General features: G+C 39.9%; 1 protein-coding gene across 4 annotated transcripts in view; it reads left to right on the top strand.

Annotated features, from left to right (window-relative positions):
* The window catches only part of LOC133441962 (rho GTPase-activating protein 42), a 103,552-nt gene that overhangs the window by 82,090 nt on the left and 6,425 nt on the right, over positions 1–15,037 (top strand). For 2 of the 4 annotated variants that reach the window (XM_061719793.1, XM_061719792.1), the window contains exons 8-19: positions 992–1,121; positions 1,519–1,619; positions 6,108–6,217; positions 6,696–6,752; positions 9,580–9,658; positions 9,969–10,008; positions 10,309–10,371; positions 10,564–10,638; positions 12,231–12,315; positions 12,499–12,557; positions 13,894–13,999; positions 14,232–14,391. In XM_061719793.1, the coding sequence (XP_061575777.1) occupies positions 992–1,121; positions 1,519–1,619; positions 6,108–6,217; positions 6,696–6,752; positions 9,580–9,658; positions 9,969–10,008; positions 10,309–10,371; positions 10,564–10,638; positions 12,231–12,315; positions 12,499–12,557; positions 13,894–13,999; positions 14,232–14,391 (1,065 nt within the window). The remainder of the gene's footprint in view (positions 1–991; positions 1,122–1,518; positions 1,620–6,107; positions 6,218–6,695; positions 6,753–9,579; positions 9,659–9,968; positions 10,009–10,308; positions 10,372–10,563; positions 10,639–12,230; positions 12,316–12,498; positions 12,558–13,893; positions 14,000–14,231; positions 14,392–15,037) is intronic. The other 2 variants (XM_061719795.1, XM_061719794.1) reach the window with 1 other exon arrangement.

Here is a 15,037-nt window from a genome sequence, read left to right as displayed (position 1 = left end):
TGGCACTGTGTCAAAAAACACTTAAGACTCTGGAGTAAATCTGCAGTTGCTGCCGTGGCCCTTACCTCCATCTCTATGATTTCAATCCTCTCAGCTTGAGGGTACAAATTTCAGTCGGGCTCAATGTAAATGCCAGTGCTCTGACAGTTTGGGCTCTACAACGCTCTCTCCGTGTCCTCGGATGCAAAGAGCACTAACACGCGCAGGAGAAGATGAGGCTGTCTCAGCGATACGTTAGAGAAAATTAACATCGGAAATTTGGACCTACCGTATTTTCCGCACTATGAGGCGCACCTAAAAGCCTTTAATTTTCTAAAAGACTGGCAGTGCGCCTTATAATGCAGTGCGCCTTATATATGATCATTACAGTAATTTCTGTTACTGTAGTCAGGGGGATTGTAGCTACTGTAGTTGGTGTCGCCGAAGTAATGGCGCTAAAAACGTCAGGAATCGTCACAGACGTTCAAGACAACAGCAGCGACGCTGACTCGCATAATGGCGACTTTGACGAGACGGAGCAAAGCTGGTTTTTATTTTGTTAATAAAGTTTGACATACGGTACTTTTCTTCTTGGTTTTTTTTTTGCATTTGCTGTAGGATTTTGTAGCATTTCCTGTAGCGCAGCTCCATCAGGTAGATACGTAACTCAATCCCAGCCACTATAGTACGGTATTTTACCATATATTTAGTGCGCCTTATAATGCAGTGCGCCTTATATATGGAAACGTTTTAAAATACGTCATTCATTGAAGGTGCACCTTATAGTGCGGAAAATATGGTAATTATACTTTTCCAATACAATATTGATGTGGTTGAAGGGTTGTAAATTATCATTTCGTTCTATCAGCTACACCAATTTTAAGCATCGGTCACCGCTTTAAAGTTTTTAAGGTGATAAATTGTTGAAAAAAATGATGTTACTTGATGGTACACTGTTAATGGAAAGTTAATTCCTGCATCTTTTGTTGGTGTTGTTGTTGTTGTTGCATAGACTCGAAACAACTTTGTCAGTACCAAGCAGGAAGTGGAGAAGCTGATGAACAGGATAAGGTCTGCAGACCAGGACTATAAACCTCCGGGCCTGTGGACGATGGAGGGCTTCCTGTACGTGCAGGAGAAACGTGAGTCTTCTTAGCAGCGCCCCCGGCCCTCCGACACCCCCTCCCCCCCACCTCATTTATGTGTGCATGGCTCTACATCCATCACTATAAACATGTCTCCAGCTCTCCCAGGCCTCTGCAGAGGAGATCCTCTCACACAAAGCTCATAATTCATCCTGTTTACAGATTCACTTTGATCTGTTCTCAAACATATGCATGTATGTGTATGTGTGTGTGTGTGTGTGTGTAGCGGGTGTTACCACAAATAGTAGATTTTTATCAGCAGTAATAAACAACTTTTGATTTATCACAACATTTAATCGTGCATTGATTTTCAGAAGTCTTTCCAGAAGCCTGTGATTCAGAGCAAAACAGTTTTGGCTCGACTACTATTTTCTTCCTCGTTCTTCTGTCGCAGGTCCTCTGGGATGCACTTGGACACGTCACTACTGCACATACGACAAAAGCAACAAGACCTTCGCCATGATCAACACGGAAAACAAGTCAGCTGGGAAGCAGGTAGTTTGGTTCAGTTTACTTTAGTTTGGCTGTGTATACACGATAGAAGATGAGGGCGAGGGGTAATCTGTGAGGGTGAAACCGAGAGCCCGTTTATAAATGCTTAACCCCCTCAAGGGACGAAAACAAAAAAAAGGAAAACTGTCAAAGTCACTGAACTGGCACAGAAAACAAAAGATTTGTTAGCTCGAGGCAGACTGAATATTTTTAAAGATAAAATCTCCAAATAACAGGAAAGGCAAGCTCAAGGAATGAAACTGCTGTTTGAACAGACTTTTGGCAGATTTGTTTTGCATCGTCAAAAGTGTCACCTCTTTTAATTCCAAGGTTTTATGTATCAGAACACGATGAAAAAAAAAACTTAAATTGAGGTGAATATGACCTCAGCTAATACACTTAGTCGGGATTTATTTCACAAATAAATGTGTGGAAAACGAAGTATATCTCATGTCTTGAGATTGTAGAAGCACTTTTAGTGGCAATAACTTGAAGTAATTGTTTTATGCATTAAACAGTCAGCCTCTCCCCTAGTTGTGGAGCAGTGTAGGCCCACTCCTCTCTGTTGGAGACATTTGCCGAAGGTCGCGTCAGGTTGACGCCACATTTCTTGTCTTTTTTGACCCCTTCTGTCATAGCTTTGCCGATGTGCCTGAGATCAGTGCCCACTTTATACGATTGAATTTCAGCCGAGCTTTAGCTGTCGGGCGAACACCTCAGGTTTGACTGTAGGACATTTGGTATTCAGATGAATTCTGACGTTCAGTGGCGCCAAGACTAAAGGATCGCCTCTCCACCGCCTAGGGCTGGGAGATATGGACCAAAAGTCATATCTCGATATTTTCTAGCTGAATGGCGATACTCAATATATATCGATATTTTTTCTGTGCCATAATTGGGGTTTCCCCCAAAGCACAATAGCATAGCATCTCTGTTAGCTTCATTTTTTTCTGAGGCAAACCCTTAAAAAAACAGTCAGTTTTAATACAAAGCCTCGTGCCAAATGTCACACAGGTACCTTTATCAACAGAGGTCTGCACAATATCAAAATGTATAAAACAAATGAAATAAAAATAAACTGCTTGCATATATAGAATAAAAATGCTTCTTGAATAAAATAAAACAAATATCCCTTTCCTGCATAACAATTAAATTAAAATACACTGTGCAATTAATACAATGTAGACAGTAACAGGCAGACTTTTCCACTGAGGTTGACAGTTGTGCAAATAACAAAACATTTGTGCAAATCTCAAATAAAACATTCAAGTCAATTTGTCACAAAATAAGCTATATCAAAATCATATTTTTTTATTTTTTTTTAAATCGATATAAACGATATTGTCTCATACCACATCGGGTTTGAAAATATATCGATATATTAAAATCTCGATATATCGCCCAGCCCTACCACCGCCACTATCGTATTCGCTCATGATAGGCTGGTCGTAGCTCTGTTGGGTTGTGTGTTGGTTTTTACAAACATGCCTAAAACCAGAGATAATGTGGTGCTCTGCATCTTCACCGAACTTTGCTCTTGTCTGTGCACAAATGCAAAAACGCAACTTAGAAAAGTAAATAACTAAATCAGTGCTGTCTTGTTCTCTCTAGGAAAAGAAACAATCCAAACCTGTGCATATTCATGTTAACAGTAGCCGCATGAACTTTAGCATTTAAACTGATAACTGAGGGTCAGATGGCGGTAATATCCTCAAAGGCTTGAACAAAAACAACTGCACTTCCTTTCTTGTCACTTGAAGACGTTTGACCTTCCATCCAGAGGATTTCTTCACCACTCCTATGGATACATACTTGGTTTTGGTCACATGAGGATGTGAGTGGTTATAAAACTGCCTGTTTAGGAGATTTGAAGCCGCTTTGTGAGTCTTCTTCAAGAATCGAGAAATCCAATTGTGCTGAATCAAGCCTTTGAGGATTCCAGTGACGTGGATAAGACTGGCACCTGTGTCGAGTGGTTTCCACGTCTAAATAATCTTTCTCACTGCAGAAAGATGTGCTCCACGTTTTTCGGAGAGACCTTATAACTTCTCCTGTACTGACAAGCACAGCTGCTTCTCTAAGATCATTGCTGATGCATTGCCTCATTGGCATTATGTTAATACACACCTGAATGCTCCAGACCAGCAAACGGGACAAATTTCTGCTTTCATGCCCACATGTTCTGCTGATCAGTTCATCGTGGGATAGCCCATGCCTTTTTTGTCAAGTACACACAGTTTGCAGACACATATACATACAGATCTCATATTTGTATCTGGCTATGGAATTGTGTTATTTGTGTTGTGTTGTCCTTATTGTATTGCACTACTCCAGAAATGATCATTAATACTACTAGTGGAAGTAAAAGATACCCAACTGCTAAGTCACTCAGCTTCCTATGTGACTAGTATTACCAGTACTCGAGTTGTAAAAGAAAACCAGGGGGGATGGTGGATTTTTTCATATGGGGACAGATAATTTGTGCTGATTACAAATAATATAATATATTACAAATAATAGCAGTGACCAAAACAGCAGAAATACTGCAGGAATGACATAGCAGCAGTTAAATGCAGCCTTCTGTAAGCTTTAAATATCCACTGGGCTTACATCAAATACATCAAAACACAACAATAAAAAACACTTTTCTGAACTTATCAATATGACTCTGTCCTTCACAGGATAAGTAACATGGATCACTGCAAAAACTCAAAATATTAACAAGAATATTTGTCTTTTTTCAACAAGACAAATATTCACAACAACACAACAACAATTTTCACCTGTTTCAAGTAAATTTTCACTTGAAATAAGTAGAAAAATCTGCCAGTGGAACAAGATTTTTTTGCTTGTAATGAGAAGATAAATCTTGTCCCACTGGCAGATTTTTCTACTTATTTCAAGTGAAAATTTACTTGAAACAGGTGAAAATTGTCAAATAAGTTATTTTTCTGGTGATGACTCTAAATGTTGAAATAGCAGTAAAACCACATTCATTGATGAAATGACATAAGGGATGGAAAGGGGGGATGGCAGTTTTACAGGGGGGGTATTACTAATGTGGGCTCGTAACAAGGGCTCAGTACAATGTGTTGATTGCAGTGTTGTTCCTCGGGTAGGCCAGGAAGGGGCAGAGTTCTGGTGCTTGTGAATATGAAGTATGGGACGTACCATGTATAAGGCGTTGGAAACTGTTTTGAAGACGTTCTGTGCATATATGCAATCACAATTGTTCACTGTTACGGCAACTTGGTGGTTAGCACTGTCGCCTCACAGCAAGCAGGTTCCTGCTCGGCTCGCGGGCCCGGCAGGATTCTTAAAATGTTGCGAGAATAAAGTCGTAATATTAGGACTTTATTCTCGTAACATTAGGCTATGACTTTATTCTCGTAATTTTACGACTTTATTCTCGTAATTTCCAATTTTTTTTGTCTTAGTTTGGCCCTAATACTCCGTCGTACCATAGCTATGGGGCCCAGTGCAATTGTTTTTACATATTACATATTTCTTTAGGTTATTTTAAGTTATTGTAACTCACTTTTGTTTAGTTTTTTGCAGTTTTCACAATGAGCTGCTTGCCAACGGTGAATAAAACAAAAGTCAGCACCAGGAATTGTGTCAAGGCTCTCTCCAGTGAAATATGTCCGGTGCCCCTCCTAATCACAGTAATTTACTTCGGTCACAGAAGATACCGAACCAGTCACGGCGGGGCCGGGGCTGACTCATACAGGACCATCCAAGAGTCAAAACAGAATTACTAGTAACATCATGGATCAGCAAGTTTTTACTGTAAAACCAGTTGCAGACATTCCCGATTGACTTTACTGTTCGATTTTATGTCTTTTGTTGACACTCGTCCCGTCGTGGCTCTGCCTATGTCAGATGCTTCGTTGCCCTGATTGGTGATCTAAATCCACACTTTGTCTTGGGTCCGTTGGTACCGACCCCTGGAAATCAGAGTCAAATTCATAGGAAGTAGACTCATTTTTTGGTGTCTAAGAGGAAAAGAATCAGGATGCCTCGACAGGCTCTGTTGAAATTGTCTGTGTTTAGTTTTTCCACACACTGCTTTCTCTTTTTTCTTTAGTTTTGTTATATAATGATATGGTGTCTTATGTTATTGCTCTGTTTGCTTAATTTTAAGAGGCTTTTTTTCAAATCTATATACTGATGTGTAAAACTCCAAAATTGAGATATTTGTTTTTTTCTTACTTGACTGTATATGATCCATGGTACAAGTTTGTGTTTTTTAAGAAATAATACATCATTATCATTAATTATTTCACTTGTAGCAATCCTAGTATTTCTGCACTCAATAAATGAAGAACTTATTAATGTTTTAGGTTCCTGGTCTTGTTTACACAGAGTTAGAAATGAAAACCGTAACGTGTTAATTCATATCTAATGCTATTTACTACCTTTTTTTGTGATGTATGATTAGGCATTAAACATTTCCTTGTTTTTGTTTGTTTGTGTCTTTGTTTTTGTAAGAATGGACTTGTCCTGAATCAGCCAGAGATGTTCAGGCTCAAGTCGTGCATTCGAAGGAAAACGGACTCCATCGACAAGCGTTTCTGCTTTGATATTGAAGTGGTGGAGAGGTCTGTGATTCATAATCCCCAACATGTCTTTTTGACTTGCATCATCTGGTATAAACAAAATGTAATATTTAATGCGATATCAACATCAAGCTCAGTATGATTTGTTTGTTTTTTTCCTCTCAATGATATTAATAAATCGTATCGTATGCCGGCTTGAGGAAAATAGTCTTTTTCCTCCAATTACGACTAACTTCCTAAGATTGATGAACTGCATGTGGAATGTTTTTGTTCACATGTACTGTGATGTCGTGAACCCAGCTGATACACAAACATTTCAAATTGCGAGAGCGGTTCAGGTTGGATTAACATCTTCAAAGACTCGGTGTTAGAAGTCCTCCGCTCTGTTTGTGTCCCGCATGTTCCTCATGTCCCCCTCCCTATCAAAGCCCGTATTTTTTGCTGTATGTCTGCAACGTCAATATTTATTCTATTTTTTTGAACCCATTCCTTCTTTTTCTGTGTCTTCATGTCATTGTAGAAATGACATCTATCGTGGAACTCTTTTCAGACCGCTTCAGTTTTTCTGTAAAGTCCGGTATGTGAACTGATCAGTGCTGCCCCGTCAGTGGAGTTGCATGTGCTGCATGCGTTGCTGCTAATCATACTATCCACTCAATCTCCAATCCAGCCTAAGCTCTCGCCGTCTTACCGCTTCACAAAATCAGACATAACTTTGTCAAAGTGGGCTAAAGGATACAGACGTTTAGCTGGAAAAAAAAAAAGCGTTTGAAATCCAGAGGTGTCAAGTAACAAAGTACAAATACTTCGTTACCTTACTTAAGTAGAAATTTTGGTTATTTATATTCACTGGAGTAATTATTTTTCAGACGACTTTTTACTTTTACTCCTTACATTTCCACGCAATTATCTGTACTTTTTACTCCTTACATTTTAAAAACAGCCTCGTTACTCTATTTCATTTCGGCCTTTAAATAAAAACTATCCAGTTAAATTGCTCCATCCGGATAGAGTGAATTTGGTTGTGGTTGTTTCAGATGTTCTTGTCCAGTTTTGTTCTTACATCCGTTCCCTCAGATTCCTGCAACTAAACTTGGATGTACATTCCAATAAAGGTTAGGATAAATGATAACATGCCTCTGAAGTTTGACTTTTTGCACCATTACAATACTTATAGGCAACTAGTCATCATATCTCCTGCTCTCTGAAACACATGTTAATGTCAATAGTACACATATATGGTTCTTTAATATATTTGCATTAATTTTCAATGGCTTTTGTCCTTAATGGCTTTTTTCAGAATCAGAATCAGAAAAGGGTTTGTTACAACCAAAAACGTAATAACGGCCAATAACGTAATAACTGCCAATAACGTAATAATTTTGGCCATTTCAAATGTAATAAAGCCAATAGTGTAATAATGTGCCAATAATGTAATAAAACTTTTGAGCCAATAACGTAATAACTTTTTGCCGATAATGTAATAAGGCATTACATTATTGGCTGGTTATTACGTTATTGGCCTGGTATTAAAAAATCATTACAAAATTATTACATTATCGGCAAAAAGTTATTACATTATTGACTCAAAAGTTTTATTACATTATTGGCACATTATTACACTATTGGCTTTATTACATTTGAAATGGACAAAATTATTAAGTTATTGGCAGTTATTACGTTATTGGCCGTTATTACGTTTTTGGTTGTAACAGGGTTTATTGCCAAGTTTTCACACGAGGAATTTGTTATGGTGATTGGTGCAACACAATACAATTATAAAAGCAATATGTAAGAGATAAAATGAAATGAAATGTATAAACAATAAAAAGTATAAACAGTAAAATAAAATGTAGACCGGAAATGTACAAAATGAGGTTTTAAAGTGCCGGGTGAGTCTGAGTCCCCCCTTACATTACTTTTACTTTTATACTTTAAGTAGTTTTGAAAACAGTACTTTTATACTTTTACTTGAGTAAAAAACTTGAGTTGATACTTCAACTTCTACAGGAGTATTTTTAAACTCTAGTATCTATACTTCTACCTGAGTAATGAATGTGAATACTTTTGACACCTCTGTTGAAATCACCTAACCATATGGGGAGATTCATTGTTGATTTGTATCTATTAGGCCAATATTCTAGCCTAGTTTCCAATAAAACATGCCCAAAAATAGAATAAGGAACCTGTCAAAATGTACTGAACATCAGGAGCTGAAGTAACCAAGCTGTCCAGACTTGATACAAGCTCATCATGGCGACTCACGTATGAATCAGGAGCAGCAGCAGGCCCAGCCAACTTCCTGCTCATGCTTGTCGAGAGTTGCAGCGATTGGACAACGACTGCAGTTTATGTGCAGGGCGACTCATTTATCATATACTACCCAGTCCCGCAGGCTATCTTCAGACCACAGGGATACCATGTGGGCCGAGCTCCAGTCAGCTTCAAGCTCATCCATTTATCCTCAGTACGAGACAAATGTGCTGTTCCGCCTATCGCCCAGCCATAATCAAGCCACCCTCTCATTTCCTAAGGGTTCATTCTTCCAAATTACTTAAAAGGGGTTTTCGTTCGATGTAAATGCTTTTTATTAGCCAAGATTTTGAGATAGCCAGTGACTTAATTGGAATAATTTGAAACAGTCCAACAAAATGATGCGAGTAAAAAGAAAATGAGGTGCAACATGTCCACAGTTTACACAAGTATCAGTAAAAAAAAAAGAATCAGTATGTGTCACAGCAGCAAACTGAGCATTTCTGGAAATAGATGCTGCTGTTAAATATTTTTTTGATGTTTCTAATGTTTGAACATCAGAAAGGTGAATACTTTCACATCAAATGTGTGAAACTGGAGAATGGGACATTTGAAAGCCCTGAATTGGAGCAAACGTGAAACAGTCTTCTCGGGTCAACTTTCAAACACGTGGGGGGGTTGGCGTTGTAATTTGGTTGAAATGACCTCTGATTGTAACAAATGCAAACTGATACAGCTTCACGCTAGTACTAACTGTCGCTACTGGAAAGGGGGGAAGTTTTGGTTTCTCCTTTCGTTTGTTTTGCTCAGTTATTGTGTATGTTTCATGTCGAAGCCAGCTGAAGGTGTAGTGCAAATAAAGCTAAGACCAGATTTAATGCTTAGGTGTGAGATTACAGAGGGATATGCATGTGGAGTGCAAAGTTTGATTCACTCTAATACCATTAAGCACATCCAGCTTTTATTTGGGAGTGAATGCGGAGCACAGCGGCAAACGAGGCCACCGTTTGAAGTGTAGCATTTTGCACACAAGCAATTTCAGTTACATTTAGTCCTTTGAAAGTGGTTTGCGCCGGCGTAGACGTGATGTGTCTAGGGGGCCCGGGGCAACGAGACAGACTCAGACCAGCGTTTCTCTTGCATCTTTCCAGGCATGGCGTTATGACGCTGCAGGCACAGTCGGAGTCCAACCGGAGATTGTGGCTCGAGGCCATGGATGGCAAGGAGCCGGTGAGGCTGTCTGACTTTGTCAATTTAAGTTAATAGTTTTGCACTGGCCAGGCTGGTTTTTTTTTTTGCTTTTTATCTGCATAGAAAAGGATATCTGTATTATTTGTCCATGGCACCCCCTTGTGGTGGTTAGATGTTAATGGAAAAATGGAAAAACAAAAAATACTAGATCTCACCATTGCTAAAAATAGTACAACCACTTAAAGCATATGCACAGTTGAGGGAAATGAAAAACTAAAATAAATATAAAACCTGTCAATTTCTTGCACTTTGAAGAAAAACAATAATATTCCTTCCAAACTTTCTCCAGATTTACAACCTGCCAGCCATATTAAGCAAAAAGGAGGAGAGTAAGTCACTTTCATCATATCCTATATTGTTCACATTAATTTCACGAGTTATCAGCACAGAAATATCAAGACTGTCAAACAGGCTGCATTGTTACCTTTATCTATCTCTGCTCATTAACACAATTATTTGACACGCGCCCACTCGGCTGACATAGCGGAGCCTTCCAGCACATGGGTTGTATCTTATTAATCTTATTAGTCTGAGTACATGCATCAGGGAAGGCTGATTATTCCCACACGATGTGTAGTTAACCCGGGACGTAATTGACCTGTGATCTCTGCTCTTGTGTTGCATTACAGCTTATCTTAATGAGGCAGGTTTTAACTTCGTAAGGAAATGCATTAACCTGGTCGAGACGAGAGGTAAGGCTTTTGACCCGCTCAGCTTTCTCGCCTCAGATTACTTGAACGCAACCCGATAACGATTATCAGTGCACTTTATTAATTAGTGTACGACTCAGCGCAACAAAGCACGTTCTAAGAGAAATGAAAATCTTTTGCTCTTGTTCCAAGGCCTTTGTCTTATTTGTCTTTCTCCCCCCCGTCGCCACGCAGGCATAAGCACGATGGGACTGTACAGAATCGGAGGAGTTAACTCCAAAGTACAGAAGCTGATGGCCACTTTCTTTTGTAAGTAACTGAGATTTAAAGTATCTTTTGTGGACGTTCTTATACGTCATGTATCGAGGCAGACTGCCAATTTCATTATCACTGTTCTTCGAGAGTGATTTCTCTTTCTACGTTTGACCAGCGATGGCTCGCCGTGTTGTGTGGTAGAAATGACAGACTCCGACCATCGTGGGGGTCCATTCTCATTCGTTTCTGACTAAATCACAATCACATTTCTCTTTAACGTCCCCCAGTTCCTTTTAATTCAGCCCCCTCTTACAAACAGGAAGTTAAAGTGCACATAATGTCTGATCATCACAACTTAACATACCCGACAAAGAAGAATGAGATTCCCCTGTGACATCACATTTATCCCCATCACTGCTCCAACAACAGCTCAAATGAACTAAAGATAGGAAAACAGATTTGAATAAACCACAAAACACTAGAGATGGCCCCTGAACGCATCACCTGGTCCCTGAACCTCTCATCTGGTCCCTGAACCTCTCACCTTGTCCCTGAACGCATCCCCTGGTCCCTGAACGCATCACCTTGTCCCTGAACGCATCACCTGGTCCCTGAACGCATCACCTTGTCCCTGAACACATCACCTGGTCCCTGAACGCATCACCTGGTCCCTGAACGCATCACCTGGTCCTTGAACGCATCACCTGGTCCCTGAATGCATCACCTGGTCCCTGAACGCATCACCTGGTCCCTGAACGCATCACCTGGTCCCTGAACGCATCACCTGGTCCCTGAACGCATCACCTGGTCCCTGAACGCATCACCTGGTCCCTGAACCTCTCACCTGGTCCTTGAACGCATCACCTGGTCCCTGAACGCATCACCTGGTCCCTGAACGCATCACCTGGTCCCTGAACCTCTCACCTGGTCCTTGAACGCATCACCTGGTCCCTGAACGCATCACCTGGTCCCTGAACCTCTCACCTGGTCCTTGAACGCATCACCTTGTCCCTGAACGCATCACCTGGTCCTTGAACGCATCACCTGGTCCCTGAACCTCTTACCTGGTCCTTGAACGCATCACCTGGTCCCTGAACGCATCACCTGGTCCCTGAACGCATCACTTGGTCCCTCTACTTTCCCATTAAACAAAACAGGACATAAAAGAACAAACATTGATTGTATACAAGGACGACTCCCAAACAATGAATGCGAGGACAAGAAAACAAACGTATTGAAATGATTTTGTGTTTTAGATAAAAATGAACCATCCAGTTCTTACTGTTGGTCTTGTTCCTTTGTAAACATGATGTGATGCTTCAGGGTGAGGAAAGAGCTCCTCTCTGTGGTGTGACCGTGTAAAAGCCATCTGCCTTCATAATACCTTGTCCTCTTGTTTACATACACTAAATATCTCTTAAGAGGAAATGTCAAAGGGAATTACCGGAGCCACTTCCAAAGCCTGAGCTCCACCTCTGTGGGATGTCGCGGGATCAGATTTCGTCTAGATTCAGCTCTTCAGCTTTCACATAAAAATGTAAACTTTTGTAATGCTCATCGACACGTGTTGTGCCCAGCTGTGCTTGTATTGGATTATGGTTGGAATTAATTGCTGCGGTGACATAAAACGGAGTTGTTTCCGACAGCTACGAAGGCACCAGTGGACATGGACGTGGATCCGGAGATGTGGGACAACAAAACCATCACCAGCGGTCTGAAGAACTACCTCAGGTCAGCTTGCCCCGCGGGCCGCCTGTCTGTAACTGTCAGGACTCATAATTGCTCCCATAATGCCTTTTTGCAACCTCCCTGCTGCTAGTCGTGCGTTCAGCGCCAGCGATGAGACCGTGGCTTCCCTCAGAGGAGCCTTATCACCAAATAACAGTAAATTAGGACTTTTCTTTTCCCCTTCAGGTGTCTCTCTGAGCCTCTGATGACGTTCAAGCTCCACAAAGATTTCATCATGGCTGTTAGTAAGTTAAAGAAATATACAGTTTATAATTGATGTTTTAGCAGCTGCTGTTATCTTTTATCATCATACATGTAATAGGGCTCCAGGTTCTGCACCAATCCCTGAAATGTGTTTTTGTTTTTCGAGGTGTGTGGCGACATTGCATTTATGCAGTTATCCTGTTTGAACCAGACTAACAATTTTATCAAACATAATGTGAATTTGTTTCTAGCGGCGAGATTGCTTTCGAGGCACCACATCCAAGCCCCGATGGTTGGAAAATCACATAAACAAGAGCCGAGGCGGTTAAACAGCTTCTGTCTCAGAAAATGCCTCCATGCTGTGTGCATCTCATCTCCCTCGTATCAAATCAAACTCACAAGTTAAATAGGTTTAATTTGGGCTAATTTGCATCTTTCCGCATGTCTGAGCAGCCTCTCAAGTGTGAGTGTGAAAAACTGATCTGGGAACAAGTTAAAGATGATTTTGTCTTATTTATCTTGGAAGGTTTTATTTGAATGACGTCTGTAAATAATCTTTATTAGAATAAAAATATTGATTTTCTCTTGCCACAGTCATTGACATGTTATTTCCATGGCCCCAGAATATAGACATCCTTAATATTGCTGGACTCGCTAGACCACCTTATTGCAAGTCGAATTTCAGAGGTGTCAAGTAACAAAGTACAAATACTTTGTTACCTTACTTAAGTACAAATTTTGGTTATCTATACTTCACTGGAGTAATTATTTTTCAGACGACTTTTTACTTCTTACATTTTCACGCAATTATCTGTACTTTTTACTCCTTACATTTTAAAAACAGCCTCGTATTTCATTTCGGCCTTTAAAAAAAAACTATCCAGTTAAATTGCTCCATCCGGATAGAGTGAATTTGGTTGTGGTTGGATGAGAAGTATAAACATAATACCATTCCGACACCCTATTGGTTTGTACGCGTCTGCTCTCTGAAACACATGTTAATGCTCAATAGTACACATATATGGTTCTTTAATATATTTGCATTATACTAAGATGCATTCATTTTCAATGGCTTTTGTCCTTAATGGCTTTTTTCCCCCTTACATTACTTTTACTTTTATACTTTAAGTAGTTTTGAAACCAGTACTTTTATACTTTTACTTGAGTAAAAAACTTGAGTTGATACTTCAACTTCTACAGGAGTATTTTTAAACTCTAGTATCTATACTTCTACCTGAGTAATGAATGTGAATACTTTTGACACCTCTGTCGAATTTACCTTCGGGTACAATAAAGTTGAACTAAACTGACTTTTCTGATGGTTTAATTTTAGTAGGGCACCTTTCTGATTATTTTAATGCTCGTTTCTTTTCTCAGAGTCCGATGACCAGAACTACAGAGTGTGTGCCGTCCATGCTTTGGTTCACAAAATGCCCGAGAAGAACAGGGAGATGCTGGAGTTACTAATACAACACCTTGTCACGTATGTTTCTGTAATCAATCGCTTACACTGTAGCCTTGGGGGGGGGGCAAACAAACAAGAAAAGTGGTCCCTAGGAGGAGATAAAAGGTGCTCCGACTAATTAAAATCTCTTTCGAGTTCTGGAGCACCAAAGTGCACTTGAAGGCGTCACCACGGCCGTCAGTATCTGTTGGACCATGAACGCATCACATAGTTTATATCATGAATAATGGGAGCGTTCCTTTGCATGTAGGGTTTCTGCACAAAACCAGTCCAACCTGATGACCGTGTCCAACCTGGGGGTGATCTTCGGGCCCACTCTGATGCGGTCGCAAGAGGAAACCGTTGCAGCCATGATGAACATAAAGTTCCAGAACATCGTAGTTGAGATACTCATCGAAAACTTCAACAAGGTGAGACATTGTTTTCCTTTCATGTCGCCGCACTGTGGATGCATGCAAACAGCTTTAATGGTCTTCTTTAGGACATCTGGAGTTCAATTCACCTCAGTTTTACTTTTGTAGCACCAGTTAGGTTAATATGGTCAGGATCCAAACATTTCCTTTATGCCAGTGTTTCCCAACCTGGGGTCCGGGCCCCCCCTGAGGCGGCGCCTGAGATCTCTGGGGGGGGCGAGAAACTTTGTCTGCTTTGAGGATATGCAGTTGTAAAAATTATATTTAGACATGTTAAATAAATAAAAAATCATAATAACACACCTAATGGAATACAGTAATCCAAGTCTGTATAAACCCACTTGAAAATATATTTTGGTCATTTTAAAATACTAAGTTATTTATCAGGATAAAAACTTAAAAACGTATTATTATATCATTATTCAACATTTAATCATACTACTACTCCGACAGGTTGTTAAAGGAAAAATGTAAAAAAAAAAGATGTTGCTCTCATATTAAAAGAGACATTTTTCAGAAATATTTTTATGTCCTTGCAATTATTTTTTGTGTGTATTTTATATTATATTTTATTTTATACATTGGTGACACAAAAGGAAGGTGAGAAAAACAAAGTACAGGGTAAACCAAAGAGAAATGTATC

The sequence above is a fragment of the Cololabis saira genome, chromosome 4 (assembly GCF_033807715.1).
Source record: "Cololabis saira isolate AMF1-May2022 chromosome 4, fColSai1.1, whole genome shotgun sequence".
In the NCBI taxonomy this organism is placed as follows: Eukaryota; Metazoa; Chordata; class Actinopteri; order Beloniformes; family Belonidae; genus Cololabis; species Cololabis saira.
The sequence above is the reverse complement of the archived record's forward strand: the minus strand, read 5'-3'. Positions and strand labels throughout refer to the sequence as shown.